The 20,368-nt window shown below is 42.3% G+C and overlaps 1 protein-coding gene across 4 annotated transcripts in view; it reads left to right on the top strand.

Annotated features, from left to right (window-relative positions):
• Col14a1 (collagen type XIV alpha 1 chain) overlaps positions 1–20,368 on the top strand; it is a 185,925-nt gene that overhangs the window by 67,577 nt on the left and 97,980 nt on the right. For 3 of the 4 annotated variants that reach the window (XM_050145065.1, XM_050145068.1, XM_050145066.1), the window contains exons 13-19: positions 1,107–1,236; positions 3,838–3,977; positions 9,794–9,920; positions 11,813–11,952; positions 12,920–13,052; positions 14,326–14,385; positions 17,258–17,409. In XM_050145065.1, coding sequence (XP_050001022.1) covers positions 1,107–1,236; positions 3,838–3,977; positions 9,794–9,920; positions 11,813–11,952; positions 12,920–13,052; positions 14,326–14,385; positions 17,258–17,409 — 882 coding nt within the window. The remainder of the gene's footprint in view (positions 1–1,106; positions 1,237–3,837; positions 3,978–9,793; positions 9,921–11,812; positions 11,953–12,919; positions 13,053–14,325; positions 14,386–17,257; positions 17,410–20,368) is intronic. The other variant, XM_050145067.1, reaches the window with a different exon arrangement.

Genomic DNA, 20,368 nt, shown 5'->3' with positions numbered 1-20,368 from the left:
ATTATGTCCTGGAACTAACTCTTGTAGACCAGGCTGGTTTTAAACTCACAGAGATCCGCCTGCCTCTGCTTCCCGAGTGCTGGGATTAAAGGTGTGCCACTATCGCCTGGCTGTTTTATGTTTGTAATTATGTATTTGTATGTGTATATGTATGTATGTACATGTGTGTGTGTATGTGTATGACCAAGGAGGCCAGAAGAGGGCATCAGATCCCCTGGAGCTGGAGTTCGAGGTAGTTGTGAATCACTCCATGCGGCACTGGGAATCAACCAGGTCCTCTGTAAGAACAGGATATACTGGTGACCTCTGAGCCATCTCTCCAGGCTCCCTTCCATGCATTTTGATGTGTGCTCAGATGGCTCAGCATTTAGCCACTCAACTTGGATTGTGTGACTGGAGGTTATAGAGATTTTTTTTTCCTTTCTTCTAAAATTTAAAACTGCCTCGTCATAAATTTGATGTCCAGTTGTCATCCAAACAAGCCACTTGTCATACGACTAGTCTGACAAACTCCAAAAGTCAGAAAAGTTACCCCGAATTGAGAGAGAAGTTGACAAGTTGGAAGAAGAGATAGTCTATCTCTTCTGGGTACCTGAAGGGACTTGTGATTCTTCCAAATGGCCTCCTTGTTAAATGGGGTGACAAAGCTGGCCCAGTATAGTCGAGCTTGAAGCAGAACCCAGGCATCTGGCCAGAGGGCTGGGTAGAATTAGCAAGCAGTGACAAGTACCCACTTGGCCTTGCCTCCAGCACGCTGCTCTGAGGCACACATCTAGAGAATACATCTAATTCATTTCCAACCCCACTTTCCCGGGGACCAGACAGCATCGTTGTTCTGGCTGCCGTTGCCATTTGCCCAGCTGAAAAGCATTATCCCAACACAGCATGTGGGGGGACGCTCAGTTTTATGTGGGTCTATGTTATCAGCTTCTAACGCAAAACAACTTGAGGCAAATCCACAGTTTCAGCTGAGGCCTGTTAGATGTAGGTGCTGTGTGAGGTCACACAGCCTCATTCTGGGCAATATCACCTTGGTTCGGTTCCACTCTGCTGAGCAGGGATAACACACGTTGGAGAGCTGTCTTAATCGCATGTGTTCTTTTCAGATGAAAATCGGAGAGACCCACACAGACATTGAGCTGAGCGGCCTGTTCCCCAACACAGAATATACAGTCACCGTGTACGCCATGTTTGGAGAAGAGGCCAGCGACCCTGCTACGGGGCAAGCGACAACCCGTGAGTGGGCAGAGCATACATAGGAAATACTATCACAAAAGCCCAGATACATGTTTGAGATTCTGAACCCGTTAAAACCTCTTGAGAGGCCATCGGGGCTTAGGAAAATGTATATTTTACTTGGGGAGAGAATTGTATTCCTTTGATCTTTCAAAAGTTTGAATTTTAGCTCTGAACTTTAGCATCCTTCCTGTAAGTCCACCCGTGCCTCTCTCTGAATCTAAATGTGCCGGGTACCAGATCAGATTAGAAAGGGAGGAGCTCCAGAAAGTTCCAGAATCATAGCAGCTGAGGCAGGGAGCTCACCTCTGGTGACCCGGAAGATAATGGCAATGCTGTCAGTTCTGTCCATAAAGGAAGGAACGGTTTCTTGTCTGTCATGTGGTTGCTATAAGATTAAATCCATGTGAAAGTATATAATTACTCAATATATGTTTTATGCTAATTAAAATAATATGTTTTTCTAAAAGTGTTTTCTGTCCTTACATGAGCCCTCAATTATTGGGTTTTTATTAAAAATAAAATATTAATGAAAATTTTAATAAGAAGACTAATTTTGCCTTTTCTGGGGTACTGTCTCACGTCTGCTAAACAGGTTACCACAGAGACACCCTTAACTATGAGGCTAATTTTGACAGAATTACTCCTAATCCTTTAAGAAAATGTATAAATTTAACTGTTTTGAAAATATGCTAATAGATTAATCTAGCACGATTAATAAAAACCCAGAGACAGAAAATGGGGTTCAACCTGTAGGTCAGTAAAGCAAAACAGCCAGCCCCTGGCTCTTACCTCTGCCTCAGTCTGAAATGGTGATCCTGCCTCCAGGAATCTCAGAATGAGACTGACTGTGAGCTGTCTCCTACTGTTTTATAATCCTTTCTAGCATTAGAATTAAAGGCATACGCCACCACCACCCGATTTCTATGGCAAAGTAGCGTGGCTACTGGGATTACAGGCATGTGTCACCACTGCCTTGTCTGTAAGGCTGATCAGTGTGGCTGTTTTACTCTCTGAACTTCAGACCAGCTATATTTATTAAAACACAAATGAAATATCACTACAGAGTGTGATGTGTGCTAACAGGGTTTGCCACAGGCCGTCATAAACATGGCTGTGCTCATGATCTTCTGAATGTCATGGAAGCGCAGGAAGCCCCCACTCTGCTCCTTGGAAAGAGATGAAGCAGCACAATATCAATGGTTCTTTGTCTTCATGATTCGACTTGAGATGAAAACATAATAGAAGCTTAATGATAAAGACGTTTTCCCCACATCCATTCTTAGTTCAGGCCGTACTGTTCCTGTTCTGCAGAGTAGTAATTAAAACATCAAACCTGGAGAAGAAGGAAAAACTAAATCCCTTCAGAAAGTATCTCTGTACCACTTGAGAGGTTTGAGGACGCTATCTGTAAAGAAAAAAAAACAAACAAACCCAACTGTTGGCCATGAAGAATGTCCGTCATGAAGAATGCTCGTTTATCGATGTGCTTGAAGTAGATCTAGCGCCTTCCTGAGATTGGTAGCTGCAGGATGGAAGGAAGGAGATAGGACCCCTTTAAAAATGTTCCTAAGTGGCGTTTCTATGTCCTAAGGAAAATAGATGCTTTCCTGCCATGTTACCAAAATACAATTGGATTCTGGAATAATGTCAACCTAAGCATGCATAAAGCCTGATTATATCGCTTTATTTTACTTCCCACACTTGGTTTTTAGCCCCTAAAGTATCAAAATGATCACTATCTCCTGGAGCTCTGTAATGTCAAAAATCAGTATGCACGGAGGTAATGGAAACCTTACCTTTGAAAGCATTATCCCTTGTGGCTGAGGAAAGTGGCAAACTTTATCCCCAAGGCTTTTATTCTGTTGATTCCCACAGAGCCATAGCTGAGACTGTGTGTGTGTACGCATGTGCGTGCACATAAGTTGAATCCCGGTTAATGCTGCTGTTTCTGCCGTCAGTTGATGGAATTGAGTTACACTCCCAGAGCTCTTCTGTCGCACTGGGCCAGTGTAACAGTGACTTTGGCTAAGTTACTTCAGTTTTGTCACCAGTACCATAGGGATAACTGCCGCTAATGCGGTCTAACATCGCGGTTTAATGAGATAATATGGTACTTGTTAAGCTCATACGGGTCACCTAATCAAAGGCAGTTATTGCTTCTATGTGTTGGTGGACACTCGAGAAAGTCTCAAAGTCTATGGCCACATGCAGATAGATGAAAGTACCTTCCTCCTTTTACACACGGGGACTTCCAGAGTCACATGACAGCTGATGGACTGGCTCAGAGTTGGTGTTAGATGTCCTGTGTTCACATCACCATTTTCCAGTGCACAAAAAAGCACAGGGAGTTATCCCAATCCCTCTTCTTTCTGAGCATGTGTAACTTTCTGCCGCCATTCGGTCTCGCCAAGGAAAAGAGCTTCGTTGTTAGTTAGGCAACTTTATTGATCTTTATGAGACAATTTACTATTTCAGGATTATCTAAATGACTTTTTCCCCAATAAGAAGTCTTTGAAAGTCAAGGGTGCTGTTTAAGTTTTTAATTTGTTTTAAGCAATTTTAGTTCTTTAAAATTTTAATTACGCTCTCTTTTCTTAGTGCCCTTAACCCCACCAAGAAATCTGAGAATCTCCAACGTTGGCTCTAATAGTGCCCGGTTAACCTGGGACCCCACATCGGGAAAGATCAGTGGTTACAGAATTGTGTACACCAGTGCGGATGGGACAGAAATCAACGAGGTGAGTAGTGGGACCTGGTATTCTTCGGGCTGTTGTGTAGTTGTTGATCAGGGCATCGGCATCAAAGCCTTGTGGATTGAGACCATGTAATGTTCCTTTCTCTAGTGCAGTCCTCACAAGCTGAGCAGTCTCGAGGGGCAGCTAGGTCTTCCTCTTCTCTGACTCTGGAAGGTCTTTTCCTTGACCTTCTCTCTGTCTCTTCTTTTGGATGATGGCCAGGATGTATGCTTTTGTCTGCTATGGTGGGTTCTCTTACTCTTTCTCTAACACTCCACTCCCTGCCTGTTATCCTATGGTTGACTTCCATGTTGGTAGCCCAAATAGCGTGGCTTGTTGTTTTATTTTTAAATCTCCTCTCCTCCCCTCTCTTCCTCCGGGCAGCTGCTGAGAAGTACAGCTTGTCTGCCTTGGAGGTTTTTCTTCTGAACTAATAAAACTATCCTTGAACTTCAGCAAAGCAAACAGACAAACAATATACATATAAATTATGATATATATACATATTTATATAATATCATTCTTAGTTCCTTTCATAGCTTGTGGGGCTCAGAAGGTGGGGACTGTATATACTTCTGTCCTGACAGGTAAATGGCCTGAGCTGGCATGACCTCAGTGACTTTTTCCGTGTCCCAGTGCATCGTCTAGGGAGGTTGGCGAGGTTGACAGCTAACACTGACATCTACATCTCCGAGTTTCCCCTTCATGTGAGGTTTCCAGCACACAGTTTCAGAGTGTTGGCTCAAGAGTCCCATGACACATTCTCCAAAGAAGCCAGAATGTACTAAATGGGATTGTATCACCTTAGCGATCTAGACTCAGAAGTCATTTAAAGTCAGGCATGGTCACACACATGTAATTACTGCATCAGGAAACGGAGGCAGGGGATAGAGTGTGGACTCCATATCTTAACATTTTTTAGAAAAGACGTTTGATACCATTGATGACACATTTAATTGATAGAAACGTCAGAATTTCCTGCCTAAATTCAGTTCATTAAGCACCATGGGCAGCTTGGTGGCCATCCTAGAGGAGCCTGTGGATAGGAGATGTACAGCGGTGTGGCTATTTGTGAAGAACACTATATGCCTAGGTAAATGGGAGGATGTGTCTTCATGTGTTAACAAACTGACCCAAAGTTTGTCTTATTTCTCTGTTCTTGAACAGGTGGGCACTGCAAAGACTCTAGGAAGGTGATTTCATAACTAAGTTCTGCTTTAGATAACAATTCGGCTTTTGTAGAAAGATACTCAGAAAGGATGGAACTTGCTAAAACTCAAGAAAATGTAGTGTCTTGTGTGTGGTGACTAACATATTTAGGAATTCTTTTCTTAGAAACATGTTAGCAAGATAGCAAGGTTATTTTTGCTTGATTTTCCCTTATCTTGGTCCAGGAAGCAAAGAAAGAGAGAGAAATATGTTGGATTACATCATTTCTATTTTCTGAGAAAATACAATAAGTATTTTCATATGTTGGGACAAACTTTTTCCTACGATTGAACTCAATATTTTGCAGCGTGTGCTCTCAGAGTTATTGTCTAGTGGAATGTCAACAAGGGCACATTTCCTAGCCTGGATAAAGAATGTTCAGCCCCTCTCATCAACATTCATAGATCTGAAGAGTAAATAATTCCAGTGAGGCTGGGGTCATTGGGTAAAAGTTGCTTTGGTTTTGAAGATAATAGCCCCGAGGAGTTAAACAATCAAAATAAAAATCCCTGAGCTATCGGTGTTTTGTTATTGTTAGCAATAAGTGTTACTCTGCCAAGAGTGCTCCGCCACTGAGATTTCTTTTTTCTTTCATTTTTTCCCTTTCTTCTTCTCTTCCCTTCTCTACTCTACCTACCCTTCCCTTCCCTTCCCTTCATTTCCTCCTCCCTCTCCATTTTTTCCTCCTCTTCCCCCCCCCTCTCTCTCTCCACTGAAATGTATTATGTTTTGTATCTATGTTGATGGTTATTGGGAGGCATGGAGTAATGTATTTCTTTGTCTGGAGTGGGGTACATCTGCAGCTCGTTGCAGGTGTGAACATCTGAGGTTCCTAGGTACATTGTTAGAAGAGGGCTGTGTGGACAGCTCAAGCCAAGCAGAGTTCCAGGTTGCTATTCCCTACAATTCCCTACCTCAGAGTACACTTCCATTATTCAGCTGAGCCATCAGGTCACTCAGACATTCAGAATAAGAGTAAAACATGACCACTGTGTTCCTTCCTTTGGATTTGTGTGTGGATGTAAAACTCATGATGGAAGAAAGGCATGGAGCACATGTGGTGGTTTCATGAAAAAGGAGATCATACGTCTCCTCTCTGGTCCTGAGACTTGAGTACTCAACTATACCGTGACAGCTTTGCTAGAATACAGAGGAAGATTGTTGAGTTTATGTTTTGGCTGCTTTATCTTTAGAATTGAGTCTTCATCCTAACCCTCTATGGGCCTTAGTGATTATGGAAGATGGTGATGGTGCTAAGGGATCAGATGCATCTTGAGTCCCTGCCCCAAGCCAGGCACCATTCTGAGTTTTTTTTCCAGAGAAAGTTTCACACAGTTTTCACACCACCAAATGCTAGCAAAGCATGGGTTGTTTATCGAAGGACAGGCACCATCTCAGCATTTACTGTGGAAGCATTTAAGGCGAGGAAGAGGTTTATAAAAGTAAAGCCACCATTTGTAGACTGTGAGATGTCAGTTCCCAACAGCCACGATTCAGCGGCACAGCCCACACCTCTCAGTCCTCAGTAGTGTTCTTTCTTCATACCCCCCAAAGAAGGTGGAAGGGAGATGATTAGTGAGATTGTTCATAAAGTTCTTCTCAAAATAGTTCCAAAAACAATGGTCATTGTTGTCATTTCTTAAGTCTTATATCCTATGGTGCTACCAGTAAAATCAGTTTTGAAGTTAATACTTAAAAAAATGTATAGCTGTACAGGCTGGTGTGGGAGGTAGTTCAGTTGGCAAAGTGCTTATGTAGCGTGCAGGCAACCTTTCAGTCAAGTTCCAGCACAGCATAAACCACGCGTGATGGCGCATACCTGTAATCCAAGAGGCAGAAAGATCTCCAGGTGATCCTCAGCTACATAACCACCCCCAACGAAAGCAACACAAGAAAAGAAGCTAATGAAAAATGACAACGCAGCTTTTTGTTTTTTGGAAATAGTTAATCAACTCATCAGTTACATAAAGTGTTGTCTGTTAAACTGAAAACTAAAACACTTTAGCACTGAGCAGGATCGTTTTTAATGAACACATATACTGCACATACAATAGGTGGCTTTATGCTCTTATTCTTTTTTTCCCCCTTTAGACTCTCAGTGACCCTAACAAATTGGATTTTGTTTTTGTGTAGGTTTGAATCCATACCAGATTCTCATTTGTCACCGATTTGAGATTTAAAAACAAAGTCAAGATGACGATGCCAACCTACCATTTAAAAGTTTTATGGCTCACAACAAATTAGTTACACTCCTTAGCCTCAGGTTCATCTTTGGAAAGCCATTTTTATAAGTTCCTAGAGTGTGGTGAGGGAAGTCAGGGAAGGGGCTCTGAATGAAACGGATTGATAGCCAGATTTGCCTACAACAGTTCACAACACCAGGAAGCCATTCATAGACACCGCCTTGGGAAATTTGTATTGAATTAATATTTTAAATATGAATTTGTGGGTTAAATAACGAAACATATGGTAAAATGCATTTAAGACAATAGGGTTTAGATCCTGCACATCTGGGTCTAAGTCGTAGGTCCTAGTTTGTATGCTCTTGGGTATGATTTTTTCATCTTCAAATTGAGCATAGAAATTCACATCCCTAGGGATTTGGGGAGGATCAAGTGATTACTTAATACAGTAGATGTAGTCAAGGCCCAGGCAACATTAAATGCTAAGTTCTAAGAACCATCTAGAATATTTCTGACCCTTTGGCAGGGGATAGTTCTTATTCCAGTGACCCTTGCCATGCAACAAAGCAGCCCGTGGTTGTGCAGTGCGGCTGGTCCTCTGCCACGTGGTGTCAGCACACAGGACTTGCATGCCTCCAGGAGCTTGGCTCGGCTAGAGCTGCCAAAATGACCTCACTGCTGCTGGGTATCTTACTTAGCAGCTGTAAGACTCCAGTTGGCTGTCCCCCTCCTGCAGAGTGTCTCAGAGTTGCAGGATGGTGAAATAGAAGCCTCCAGTCTGGCTCTTTCTCTTGGTCCACAGTTGATTCCTCAGAGAAAGATATGGTTTCTGAACTGGTTTGGAGGAGTCTTTCTCCTTTGAAAGAGTTTCTGAGGTGCTTCCATCTTAATTTCCGCCTACTCAGCTCATTTAATTTAATAAAAGGAAAAAGGGAACCAAGTCCCAGGACATCCCACAATTAGACAGAGTGGTGAGGGGACCAAAGTGAAGGTCCTGCGCCCAGGGGCTCACACCGAATGCAGGAGACAGACAGAATAATACAGATAGAGTAAGTTCAGGTGTGGCTAATGCCAGGAAGGACACGGAAAAAGCAGTGTTAGAGAAGTCTAGGGAGAAATGCGGAAAGGGAAAAACTGTCGTGGAGGCACAGTTAGCATTTTTGAAAGAGATACAGGAGGCTGAATTTTGGAAAGAAGTGAGTAGTAGAAACATAGTCAAAATGGGTCACATGTGCAAAGACCCTAGGTAGAAAAGATGAGAGCGTGACTAAGGCTAGAGACCAAGGGACTATTGCCAAGTACAGGGTAGAGTCCCAGAATACACAAAGTCAGGGTGATGTCTTGGACGTCTGGTTATGATATGAAGGCCAGCTGACAGCTCATGAACAGGCAAGTGGTGAAGGGGCAGGTCCTCCTTTGGTAAAGGGCACATTGGCTATCGTGAGCAGATATGGAGTTATTAACCTTTGCTTAACATTAGACATCACAATTACTTATTGACAATACTTAAAATAAGAGATTGTGTTGTATTGCTTTAAAATGCCTTTTGAGGCTTTAAGTGGCCTCTGATTTGAAAATGCCTGCTTTCAGGTAACTATGGTTATTTCTTCAGTTTCCTGGAATACCAGAACTAAGGCATCTTACTTTACGACACTATGCATTGCCATGAGGATGAGTTAAGACATATGGTAAGCTCACGACAAGTGGGAACCATAGCCAAGATCTACAATTTGATCTCCAGACTTTTTAGCTTGGCAGCACCAACCTCTCAATGCTAAAGCCATGTCCATTCTTTCTCTTGTCTTCAGGGTGATCTGGGTGGAGATTTGTGGTCAAGATCCTGGCCTCATCCCCTCTTTGTATTTTCTTTCTTCAAAGCCTTTAATATAGTATGCCCTTGCTCTCTTTCTTCAGGACTTAATCATATTAACACATATATGTGTATATACATAATACATACATATATATGCACACACATATGTATATATTCCCACAATTATGTCTTTCTGTGAAATATAAAGGAACATTTGAATGCTTACTGTTTCCTTTGGTGTTACTATTTCTCTGCACGATGGTTACTGTGCAATTATGATAGAGTTGTTATGTGTGACCCAGCTCTGGAGTTAGTCGGAAGAGCCCAGGCAGTGAAGTCAAAGCTGTCTGCTCCTAGTGGACTTAGCTACAAACCTGGTATAGTGTTTCCTCAGCCTCATAAGTGGCACACACTTCACATTCCTCCTGAGAATCATCCTGAGAACCAGCTGATAAGTCATCCAAGTACAGCTAGGCCGTATGCACTCCGATACTCTCTGGCTCCATGATTCAGTGTTGTGCTTTGTAGCAGTGATGGTCCTTCAGCCAGCCAAACAGTAGGCAATGACAAGATGATTTGTGTAGTTTGAGAGTATTGGGTACTCTGTTTTGCAGGTTGAAGTTGATCCCATCACTACGTTCCCCCTGAAAGGCTTGACCCCCCTCACGGAGTACTCTGTTGCCATTTTCTCCATCTATGAAGAGGGGCAGTCCCTGCCTCTGGTTGGAGACTTTACGACAGGTAAGCCTTGCTCTGGATTGAAAGGGTTTCAGATGCAACTAGTTAACGCCAACCTGCAGCCGCCTCCTCAACCGTGATTTTTTTTTTAAAGATATTACTAACAGACAAACAATGAGATAGCGAACATGCATGCTAACTAATTCGTTTCTATCAGAATAAGGAAAAGAGAGAAAAATGCCATCTCATTTTAACAGGTTAAGTTCCCTCCACCTGAGCCCCACCAGAAGCACTAATCAGACTCAATGGGTTAAAAGGGGACATCTTTTAGAAGGATGTAGCGGTGGAGTCCAGAAGGAGTTGGGGTGAGGAATGGATATGATAAAATAGAATTATGTTCATAGATAGAAGTTTCAACAATTACAAAACTGCACAAAACACGGAAAAAGGCACATTGTTGTTTTCTTAACCCTCAGCCCCATTTTTCTTATTTCTCAACCTAAGGTTTTTATGTTCTTCCTCCGTTCATGTGTCTGGGGGTGATTTGGCTGAACTCCAAAATTACTGGCATCAGACAGTTTTCTGCCAATGAAGATGGCATTTTAATACGGTTTCTACTCAGTGTGTTGTGATATAGCTGGGTTGTAATGGAGCCTAGAACTCTTAACACAGCAAGGAATGATTGAAATACTGAAATAGAAGAGAAGACACAGATACAGTATTTTCCAGTGCAGTCTGTAGTTCCTCTGCAGACAGAGAACCTTTCTCTGCCTTATAGAAGCAACAATTTGGTCGTTATATTTCTGAATTTGTTGATCACACTTGGAAAGAAATATAGTTAGTTCTAAACTGAGAAAATAAGGTAAAGTAGAGAAAAATGAAAATTAGCCAAAATTTCCTTGTGGGGACTCTGCTTGGATTTCTCGTGGTGTCCTAACAGAGTTCTAAAACCACTGATTGCAAAGAAACCTTGATAACTTGAGTCATTATTTTGGCAACCTTTGGATAACATACTTTCTGAGGCAAGTCCCCAAAATGTGTATGGTGTGAGGTGGTGGAATGGTGTGAGGTGGTGGAATAAATAGTAAATGCTATTGTCTCTGGTGCTGCCCACACCTTCATATTATAAAGGTGAGGATTCTTCCTCCAGGACTTCATTCATTACTGCAGTGTGATTTGATACCAAACTGTAGAGATGGTCTCTCTAGGCTTCAAGGTGCCCTTTCCTCAAAATACTTGGAGTATAATGCCTTTCCAAAATAATGAATAAGACATTTTTACTTTAAAATTGTGTTTATGTGTGTCCATGTGTGTGCACATCCAGAGAGAGAGAGAGAGAGAGAGAGAGAGAGAGAGAGAGAGAGAGAGAGAGAGTATATAGACCAGAGGACAGTCTTGCATACCATCCTCAAGAGAATCATCCACTTTCTTTGAGACTGTGGCTCTCATTGGCTGGAGCTCACCTACTAGGTAGACCAGCTGACTGACAAGCTTCAGGCCCTTCCGTTTCCGCCTCTGCAAAGCTGCTGTTAACAATCTCCCTCCACTGCACACAGCATTTTTACAAGGGTTCTGGGGTGGGAGTGGGGTGTAAACTTAGATCCCCCTGCTTTCTGAGGCAAGCACTTCATGAGTAAGCTATCTTCCCAATTCCATTTTTATTTTTAATACTTTATGAAAAAGGCCCAATATAAACAGTGTAAGAGTTCTGGAGTTACTGGAAACATTTTAGAAAACATTATTTCTGTGGTTACGCTAATGTATACTATTGGAAGGTACTGGAAACAGACATTAAAGACACACTGGATGGATGGAGGCTGGTCCCAGCTCTTCCAATGGCTTTCCAAAACCAAAAGCTTCCTCAGTGGTTCCATCCTCTGGCCCCCTGGGAGCTGCTTGAGTTTTTGTTTCTTGCCTCCTCATTTCTCGAACTCAATCTCTTCCACGGCTCACAGAGGAAGTTCCCGCCCAGCAATACTTGGAAATTGATGACGTGAAGACAGACAGTTTCCGGGTGACCTGGCATCCGCTCTCGGCTGAGGAAGGGCAACACAAACTCATGTGGATTCCAGTCTACGGCGGGAAGACTCAGGAGGTGAGTTGACTGAAACACAGCAAAAACTGATCCCAAACATGTTCCCTGGAAGTGGGTGCCTACTGCTCCACCCAGGTTGAACTCCATTTTAAAATGGACTTAAGAACTGTGTCCTGCAGGACGTGGCATGGTATTTGGCATTTCATAAGCATCAAATAATACCGTAGTTCAAAGATTAAATTTATATCATTACCAGGGCTTCAATTATGTATCTTAGATTCCTCGACCCTCACAAATACCATCTAATAAAACTTTGCAATGCTCCTTTTGCAAAATTGATAATATATTTGTTGAGGGAGGTGAAGGCAATAAGGTCTGGAGTTTGCTTTTGAAAATTATTTCAGCATTTCAGTATTTTATTCAGCTAGTTAGATCTTGCACACATAAGGATTTTTCCTTTATATTTTTCTTTTAACTTTCATTCTCTCTTTTCCTTTTTAAAAATTCTTTGTTTATTTTTGAGTTCATAATGTAAAGATATAATTTCCCCTTCTTTTTTTTTTCTTTCCAAACCCTCACAAACCCCTCATTGCTATCTTTCAAACTCATGGCCTCTCTTTATTAATTATTGTTACATAAATGTATATATGCATGCATATATGTTGTACCTAAGGCTCAGGGATCATTGCAGGAGATGAAATGAAAAGATCTTAGGAAGCAGGACCAGGGAGTTTGCTGTAAGATTGTGTCTCCTAGTGATGTTAGAAGCTACACCCATAAGGTCTCACCAACATGATTGCCTAAACATGAGCTGAACGAGGAAGACAATAGTAGGCATTCCAAAGTGGACAGGGGAAGGTCTATGAGTCGTCAGCCCTATGCAAGGAACTACAGGCAACTAAGGATTGCTGGGTTTGGGAGAGACAGTCTTCCCCAGGGAAGCAGACACCCATTTGTTCAGCATCAAGTGGTCAATCTCCCCTTTTCTTTTAGTAACCCCGGTTACTAAGCATCAAGTGCTTTTCAGGTTGCCCTCAAGGAAGAGCAGGACTCCTATGTTGTTGAAGGCCTGGACCCTGGAACTGAGTATGAAGTCTCACTGTTAGCTGTGCTCGATGATGGCAGCGAGAGCGAGGTGGTGACTGCTGTTGGGACCACACGTAAGTCCACGCCGAGCTTCAGTGTCCAGCATCCACACGGACAGTCTGTCTTCCCCCATTGGGCTTCAACTATTCTTGATCCTCCAGAATGGGTCTTGTGTCTTAGAGTCAATGATGGCACCCATGTGTGAATCATGATTTCTCAGACACATCACACAGTGACACATCACCACAACGAAGGCGCAAAGCATTTCTGTCTTGTCCATTATTTTATTTTCCAGCACTGAACGCCATCTTTGGCATATCTTAATTGTACCATAAGCAATTGTACTTAATTGTAGTGAATGGAATGGAAAAATAGATGAATAGATGGATATAATCATAAATGATCAAATTGGAAAATAAGCCAGATAGTAAGGTAGCCAAGAGTTTCTGAAATTTTCCAAGTTGGTCTTGGTTACAAGAACCTTTTATGGAATTTGCTCACTGATTCACATTCCCTTCTTTTTTCTTTTTGAAATCATATATTAACCACATCCGACTTTTTAAAAAATGAGGTATAACTATGCATTACATTCTCTTAAATGGCATTCAGAAGATGTATTAGCGAGTGCGTTTGGGAGACCCTGATATTATAAACTGAAGAGAGCATGGTTCTGCACAGGGGGATTGAGCCCTGTTAGTCCAACAGAGCTAGACCAGTCTTCTGAATTGTATCAAAGTGAGACAAAGAGGCTAGGCCCAGTACCCCTCTATCTTCAGTTGCTGAGGAAAGACTGTCCATAACAAGCTGTACCTCAGAGGAGGCGATTCCCAGAGCTAGTATTTGATGACCTCTTAGATGGATGTGTTGATGGGCAAGTGAATACAGCACAGCACACAGCCCCTCCATTCCAGCATTTACTCATGGTAGATTGAGGGCCCAGAAGGTAGGTACACAGCCAGCCTGAGCAAGTTGCCCTCTTGGGTGGTCTTTTTCTTGGGTAGCCCTGTTTAACAACTTGGTCTGCAACTTAATTGTCTTTAATTATTATGGGTATGCCCCTAATTTTAAAATAATTGCAAGGTTTCATAATTTTGTAGATACAATTCAAGCACTTATCTGAAGTCTCTCATGAGACACTAATGATGTTCCAGTTCCTTGTCCTTGTCTGTTGAAATAGCAGGTATGATTGCTGTACGGGTCACCTTTGCTTCCTTGCAAGTCACAGGTTTGTCGTGGGAAGAAATTGGATAACATTGGTGCAACTTCCTTCGAAAGTTCTACAGCAGTTTATACAAACATATAGAACATGGCCTTTACATAATTTTTAAGTAATGGATTTTCTTTCAGTCGATGACTTTTGGACACAAGCACCCACAACTGTAGAACCTACCAGCCCTGTGACTTCAGGTGAGGACACATAGGGGTGGGTTTATCCTCAATAACCATGATTTAAACAGAAGTTGTATTTCCTAGTTGTATTTAGGTTTTGTTATTAATTAGAAGAGAGATGTTCATGCCTCGTTTTCTTGCTCTCTTTAGAGAATTATTCAAAAGAAACTCACAGAGGTCTACATGAATTATAAACTGGTTGACCTATTAGCTCAGGCTTCTTATTTACTAACTCTTTCATCTTACATTAACCCATAATTCTTGTCTGTGTTAGCCACGTGAATTGGTACCTTTTATCAGCCAAATATTCTCATCTTATTTCCTCTGTGTCTGGGTGGTGACTACAGACTGAGCCTTTCCTCTTCCCAGAATTCTTCTGTTCTGGTCACCCCACCTATCCTTCATGCCTGGCTACTGGCCAATCTGCATTTTATTAAACTACTATAAGTAACAAATCTTTACAGGGTAGAAGACCAGTGTCTCACAGCACTTCCCACCCTTTTTTTTTCAAAACAAGAACTCTAAATGTAATCTCTTTTGTTTAGCTTTTTTCCTGGCCACTATCCATTACAACTTGTAACTAACACTCTAAACAAAGACAAACATCCATAATAAAATTTGGGGGAATATGGGTGTAATTTTCTAGGCTACTTCCTGCTGATTGGGGGTGCTGATAATCTTATGGGGACCTAGAGAAAATTTAGGATTATGGTCAAGTCCTGACTCGAGTATTCTGTGAATCTTGATCATCTCAGCCAGCAGTCTTGAGGCTGTTCTGGATGTAGAACTCAGAGGAAACTCCAATAGAGGTCCTCTGAAATGTTGGATCATTTGGGCCATCTGCTCCTAATGGAGATTTTTCAGGGGTCTTTCTTGATCAAACTGGATTTTTCTTAACCCAGAATGAATCCACAGCCTCTCCTTTCCTGTGGAAACAAAAGCAAAGCCTCTTATCTAAAGTAACATTTTTTGACTTCAATTTTGAAGTCAAGGCATTTTCAAAATAATATAGATTGGATTAATCCAGCAGCACTTATAATCAAATGTCTTTTGTTTATACAGCTGCTGTTCCTTCCTCAACCATCAAACAATTCAAAGACAACACAATAACATACAGTATCCCAGTGTCTCTGTGTATTTTCCATCTTTATGTGGCTTTATTTTACACTCTATTTCTTTTCTTTTTCTTTTTTGATTATTTTGAGACAGGGTTTTTCTGTGTACCTTTGGCCATCCTGGAACCCATTCTGTAGACCAGGCTGTCCTTGAACTCGCAGAGATCCATCTGCCTCTGCCTTCCAAGTACTGGGATTAAGGGTGTGTGCCAACATACCCAACTACTCTCTTTAAAGGACTTTATCCTTTTTCTTTTCTTTCCCAAGCCTACATATAGTCTTAAACACACTGTAATCCATTTAGAGGTTTTTTTTCTTCCTTCATCTGAGTCTATCTTTACTGTTTATCTCTCTTTTTCAGACCATATGAGTCTTTAATTTGATAAGCCATGGCTTCGATGGCTGGATTCACTCTATTCCTTAGCTTGGTGGGAGCCATGTTTATTGCTACAACTTTATGGAGTTTCAGGGTCCATCACAAAGAATCATGTTGTTGGCTATTCATAAACACCATTTAAGTGTTTGGTAGCAGGACCTCTTAAAAGAGCTGCAAGGTTTTTGTAGCTAAAGTCAGGAACCCTCTCTTAAATAAGATGCACTTGCCTCTAGCAAACAGAGCTCACCTGAGAAAATGCTGCTACTAAGAAGCCCTGCTTAACTCTGTTCTTTTGAGTCCAGAATTACTTCCCAAGCTCTCTCAGGTTTTATGTGAATGTAGCTGTCCACGTTGGTGCCATTTGTGGGGACCTGAGACTTGACTTTTATTCTGTATCAGCTTTTCTCTCTACTGCAGGGACCTCCCAACTATCTGTCTGAGTTAAATAAGTGAGACACTCCTTTATCTCTACATCCGAAACACTTCAGGAGATCTTCATTACCCATTCACCCACTCTTTCATTTGTTTATTCTCCAGCTAATCTTTATTTGGGCCTTAAGCTCTTTCTATTGGAACATACAAGTTCTTTCTTGGTAGTTCCTGTTTTCTTTCTTGGCACCCAAGTTCTGGAACTCTGCCTTGATCTGAGAATTTCCCACAATTCCCCTGTCAGGTAGTATACCATAGGTATACCAATTAAGTCTCCTGGCAACTCTGTGTCGTTTTTATCTTTTTTTTCTCAAGACTTAATCATGCATGTGTCAAAGATCTACATGATATGATTGAAGACAGGTTCTGTGAGTGTTTTTATGAGTGAATGAAAGAGGAGAAAGGAAATGTTCAGGGGATGGACAGGAGGAGGAGAGGAAGTCGGTGTAGAAGGGAAAACTTCGAAAAAAAAAAGAAGCATATGAGGGAAGGGACACCTTGGTAGATGAAGATGCATATTCCAGTGAACATAGGTGAAGAAATTTGGGCAAATATCCCTGGAAAAAATGTGTATGGGAAAAGATAACTTGTGTGGGCTGAAAAGATAAAGACAGTCTGTGTTGAGGAACTACGCTTGCATGGATACAGTTAAAATAGGCATGGGGGTGGTGAGTGGATGTGTGTCGGATGCTGCATCCCACCCTAGAGAGGTGAGATCTGGTACCCCAAAGCCACTTCTCCAAGAGGTAACTAGTATGAGGCCCTCAGGAGTGCCCCTTCTTGAGTTTAGTCCAGTGGTACTTCTTCGGTTCTCTGTCAGCGACGAACGTGGAGCACTTTGCTTCACATGGGTGTCCCTCATAAGGCTGCCCTGAATGATGCTGGGTGCTACCCCACAGATGGTATCCGTGTCTCATTTTGGTTTACGACGGGCTACAAGGTCTTTAATCCCTGGTTGTATTTTTTCCAGTTCTCCAGACGGGAATCAGAAACCTGGTTGTAGATGATGAAACTGCTACTAGCCTGCGGGTCACGTGGGACATTTCTGACGGCAATGTGGAGCAGTTTCGGGTGACCTACCTGACAGCCCAAGGGGACCCCATGGAAGAAGTGGTAGGAACGGTCTGTATAACCACAGCTGACCGGGAGTCCCATAGCCATTGTTGGTGGAGCTGCTTTCCTGCTCCTTGCTTGCTGACTCCATGTCTGCAGAAACTGATGCTCTTGCTCAGTCCAAGCTTCTCTCTTGGTTGCATCATGTCCTTTCTAATTCTAAAACTCACCCCATGCAGTCTACTTCAAGCTAATCAAGCCTCTGCTGCTTTCTTCTGGTATTGCATTTGCTGCCTTGTCCATCTGCTAACCTAGATTGGGTGATAAAATAGCCATTAGGTCAGACAAGGAGGCAAGGGTCCGTAGTTCCTCGGGAGGCTGATGCAAGAGGATCACCCGAACCCATGAGTTGGAGACCAGCCGGCAACACAGCCAAACCCTGTCTATTTCAAAAGAAACTAAATCAAGATTAGACCAAGGACCATTGCACACTTGTGCTTGTATTATACGTGTGCATAGATGTCTATGTAAAATGTTCAAGGCAGGGATTAAACTTTCTGTTGTTGTTCTTGGGAGTCTACTGCAAAGCCTTTAAGCAAAGCACTGAAGGGCACTCTAACAGTTTACCAATTTGTCGCTGACATCAGCTCATTTTGAGCATATTTTTAACTATTTTCTATTTATTCTCAACCATGGGCATTTCTTCTAGGGATTTGTGAAGCATTTCCTTTACGTTGCTGGGTGGCAAGCCTGGTATACTCTCAATCATGGCCCCCCAGGTTTTCTTAGTTTATATCACATTGTCCCTTAGTGATTATTTCTTATACATGTGTCCAGACACAGGAGAGGGCTCTGGTTTTTAGCAGAAAGTGTTTGACTTCTTACCCACGGCACATGCTCTGTTTATCACTGTATCATTTCTAGCGCTTTTTTCTTTTGCTGTGTCATTTTCAATGCTCCAGGGAGGAGTCTCCAAAACTCATCATTGCTCAAGAATAACATTGCCCCGTCTCCGCCTTTTTAACTTATGAAGACTTTGATGAAAAAAAAATTGTCTGAGCCCAACGTTATTTATTTCCAGGTGATGGAAGGGCCATTACAGGGCAGAGTGAGGGCCTGCAGGGCCTTGTGCATGGTGGATAGCCTGCAGGCTCCTGCCCTTGGTCTGAGGGCTTTCTCTGATCACAGCAGATTCTCAGAGTGCGTCTGGAAAGTTACTGGACACTTAATTCAGATGGCACTGTAATTTCACTCTGACAATAATTGCATTCCACATGATTCATGATTGGCAAAGTGAAAAGCTTATGTGTGCCAATTAAATATGATATTTGGGCATTTTATTTTCCCAATTATTATCCCACTACTATAATTCCATCCTTAAAAATAAGGACCCATAGAGACTCTCAGCATGAGATGCTTTCCTTTTAGTTTTCAAGAAGCACATTTAACTTCTTGGTGCTAATTCCTGCTGATTTGGAAAAGGTAACACTTTAATCTCACACGTGCCCTTGCAAACTCTGCAAAGTGAAATAATAATAATAATAGTAATAACATTGATGTTGGGTGGCTTCTAGACTGTGGTCCCTTCCAGAGTTTCTTTTATTTAGCACTATTTATATTTGAAACACTTGGACACCCAAGTGAAGGGAAAAAGATAAAGAGTCCAAGTCTGTCCCAGTTAAACAAAGCTGTAAAGAAAGTGAAAAAATATTGATGAATTACTGTGCAGTGGAGTGTTTGTTTTCTGCCATGGAAGAGGAGTTCTGGCAGGAGTCTGCAAATTCCAAGCTCCTTTAGTGAATTCTAATTAAGTTAGACTTGCACGTGCAACTTACAGGCACTTTAGGAATTAATAGACTGACCAGAGCATTGAGAATTTATAGATGTATTTTACCAAGTGCTACTGCTACACAAATGTGATGATGTGTTCTTTTAATTATTCGGCTAATTAGATAATTATGGGGGTGGGGGAGGGAGAGACAGAGAGATAGGCCCAGGCTCTTTTCCTGTGGAGGCCAGGGGCTAACTCTGGTTATCATTCGCCCCTTTTTTGGGACAGGGTCTCTCATTGAATCTGTTGCTTGACATTTTACTAGACCGGATGGCATGCAAACCTCCAGGATCTGCCAGTCCCCCCTCCCCTAGAGCTGGGGTTACAGACATGTGCTGCCACGCCCAGGTGTTTGTAGGGTTCTGAAGTCATACCCTCACGCTTGGGTGGTGTGTGCTTTCCCCACCGAGACCCCACCCCATCCTGCATCATTAGTGTGTAACACGATTAATAAAACCCAGAGACAGAAATCGGGGTTCAACCTGAAGGTCAGAAAAGCAAAACAGCCAGCCACTGGCTCTTACCTCGACCTCAGTCTGAAATGGCGATCCTGCCTTCAGGAATCTCAGAATGAGACTGTGTGTGAGAGCTGTCTCCTCCCATTTTATATTCCTCTCTAGGACTGGGATTAAAGGCGTGCACCACTGAGATTAAAGGCATGCACTGCCCTGTTTCTATGGCAAATTTGTGGCTACTGGGATTAAAGGCTTGTGTCAACACTGCCTGGTCTGTAAGGCTGACCAGTGGGGCTCTTTTACTCTCTGATCTTCAGGCAGGCTTTGTTTATTAAAATGCAAATGGAATATCACTACATTAGTGAGGTAAGAAGTCAGATACATCTGAGTTAAGGATATGAAAGTAAAGTAGGAGAGGGAGATGCAGGCCAAGGACAAAGTCCAAAGGCCTTGAATTCATGTGGACTAAATGATATCTTACAATCATGATGTCTGGACTGAAGAGATAGTTTAGGCATAAAAGCACTTGCCTTGTAAGGATGAGGAATGAGCTGCATTTCCCAAAGCCATGTTTAAAAGATCAACCCTGGGTGTGGTGATGCTCCTGTCATTCCAGCCTTGGGGAGGCAGAGATAGGTGGATATCTGGGCTTGCGACTGGCTACCCTAATCTACTCCCTAAGTAATAGGCTAATGAGAGACCCTGACTCAAAAACAAAACAGTGGATTTCCTGAGGAATGAC

This window comes from Alexandromys fortis, unplaced genomic scaffold (genome assembly GCF_014885135.2).
Source record: "Alexandromys fortis isolate MF-2015 unplaced genomic scaffold, M_Fortis_MF-2015_v1.1 scaffold_2_1_26212458, whole genome shotgun sequence".
Classification (NCBI taxonomy): domain Eukaryota; kingdom Metazoa; phylum Chordata; class Mammalia; order Rodentia; family Cricetidae; genus Alexandromys; species Alexandromys fortis.
Note: the sequence above shows the minus strand (reverse complement) of the source record. Positions and strands in the feature narration are given on the sequence as shown.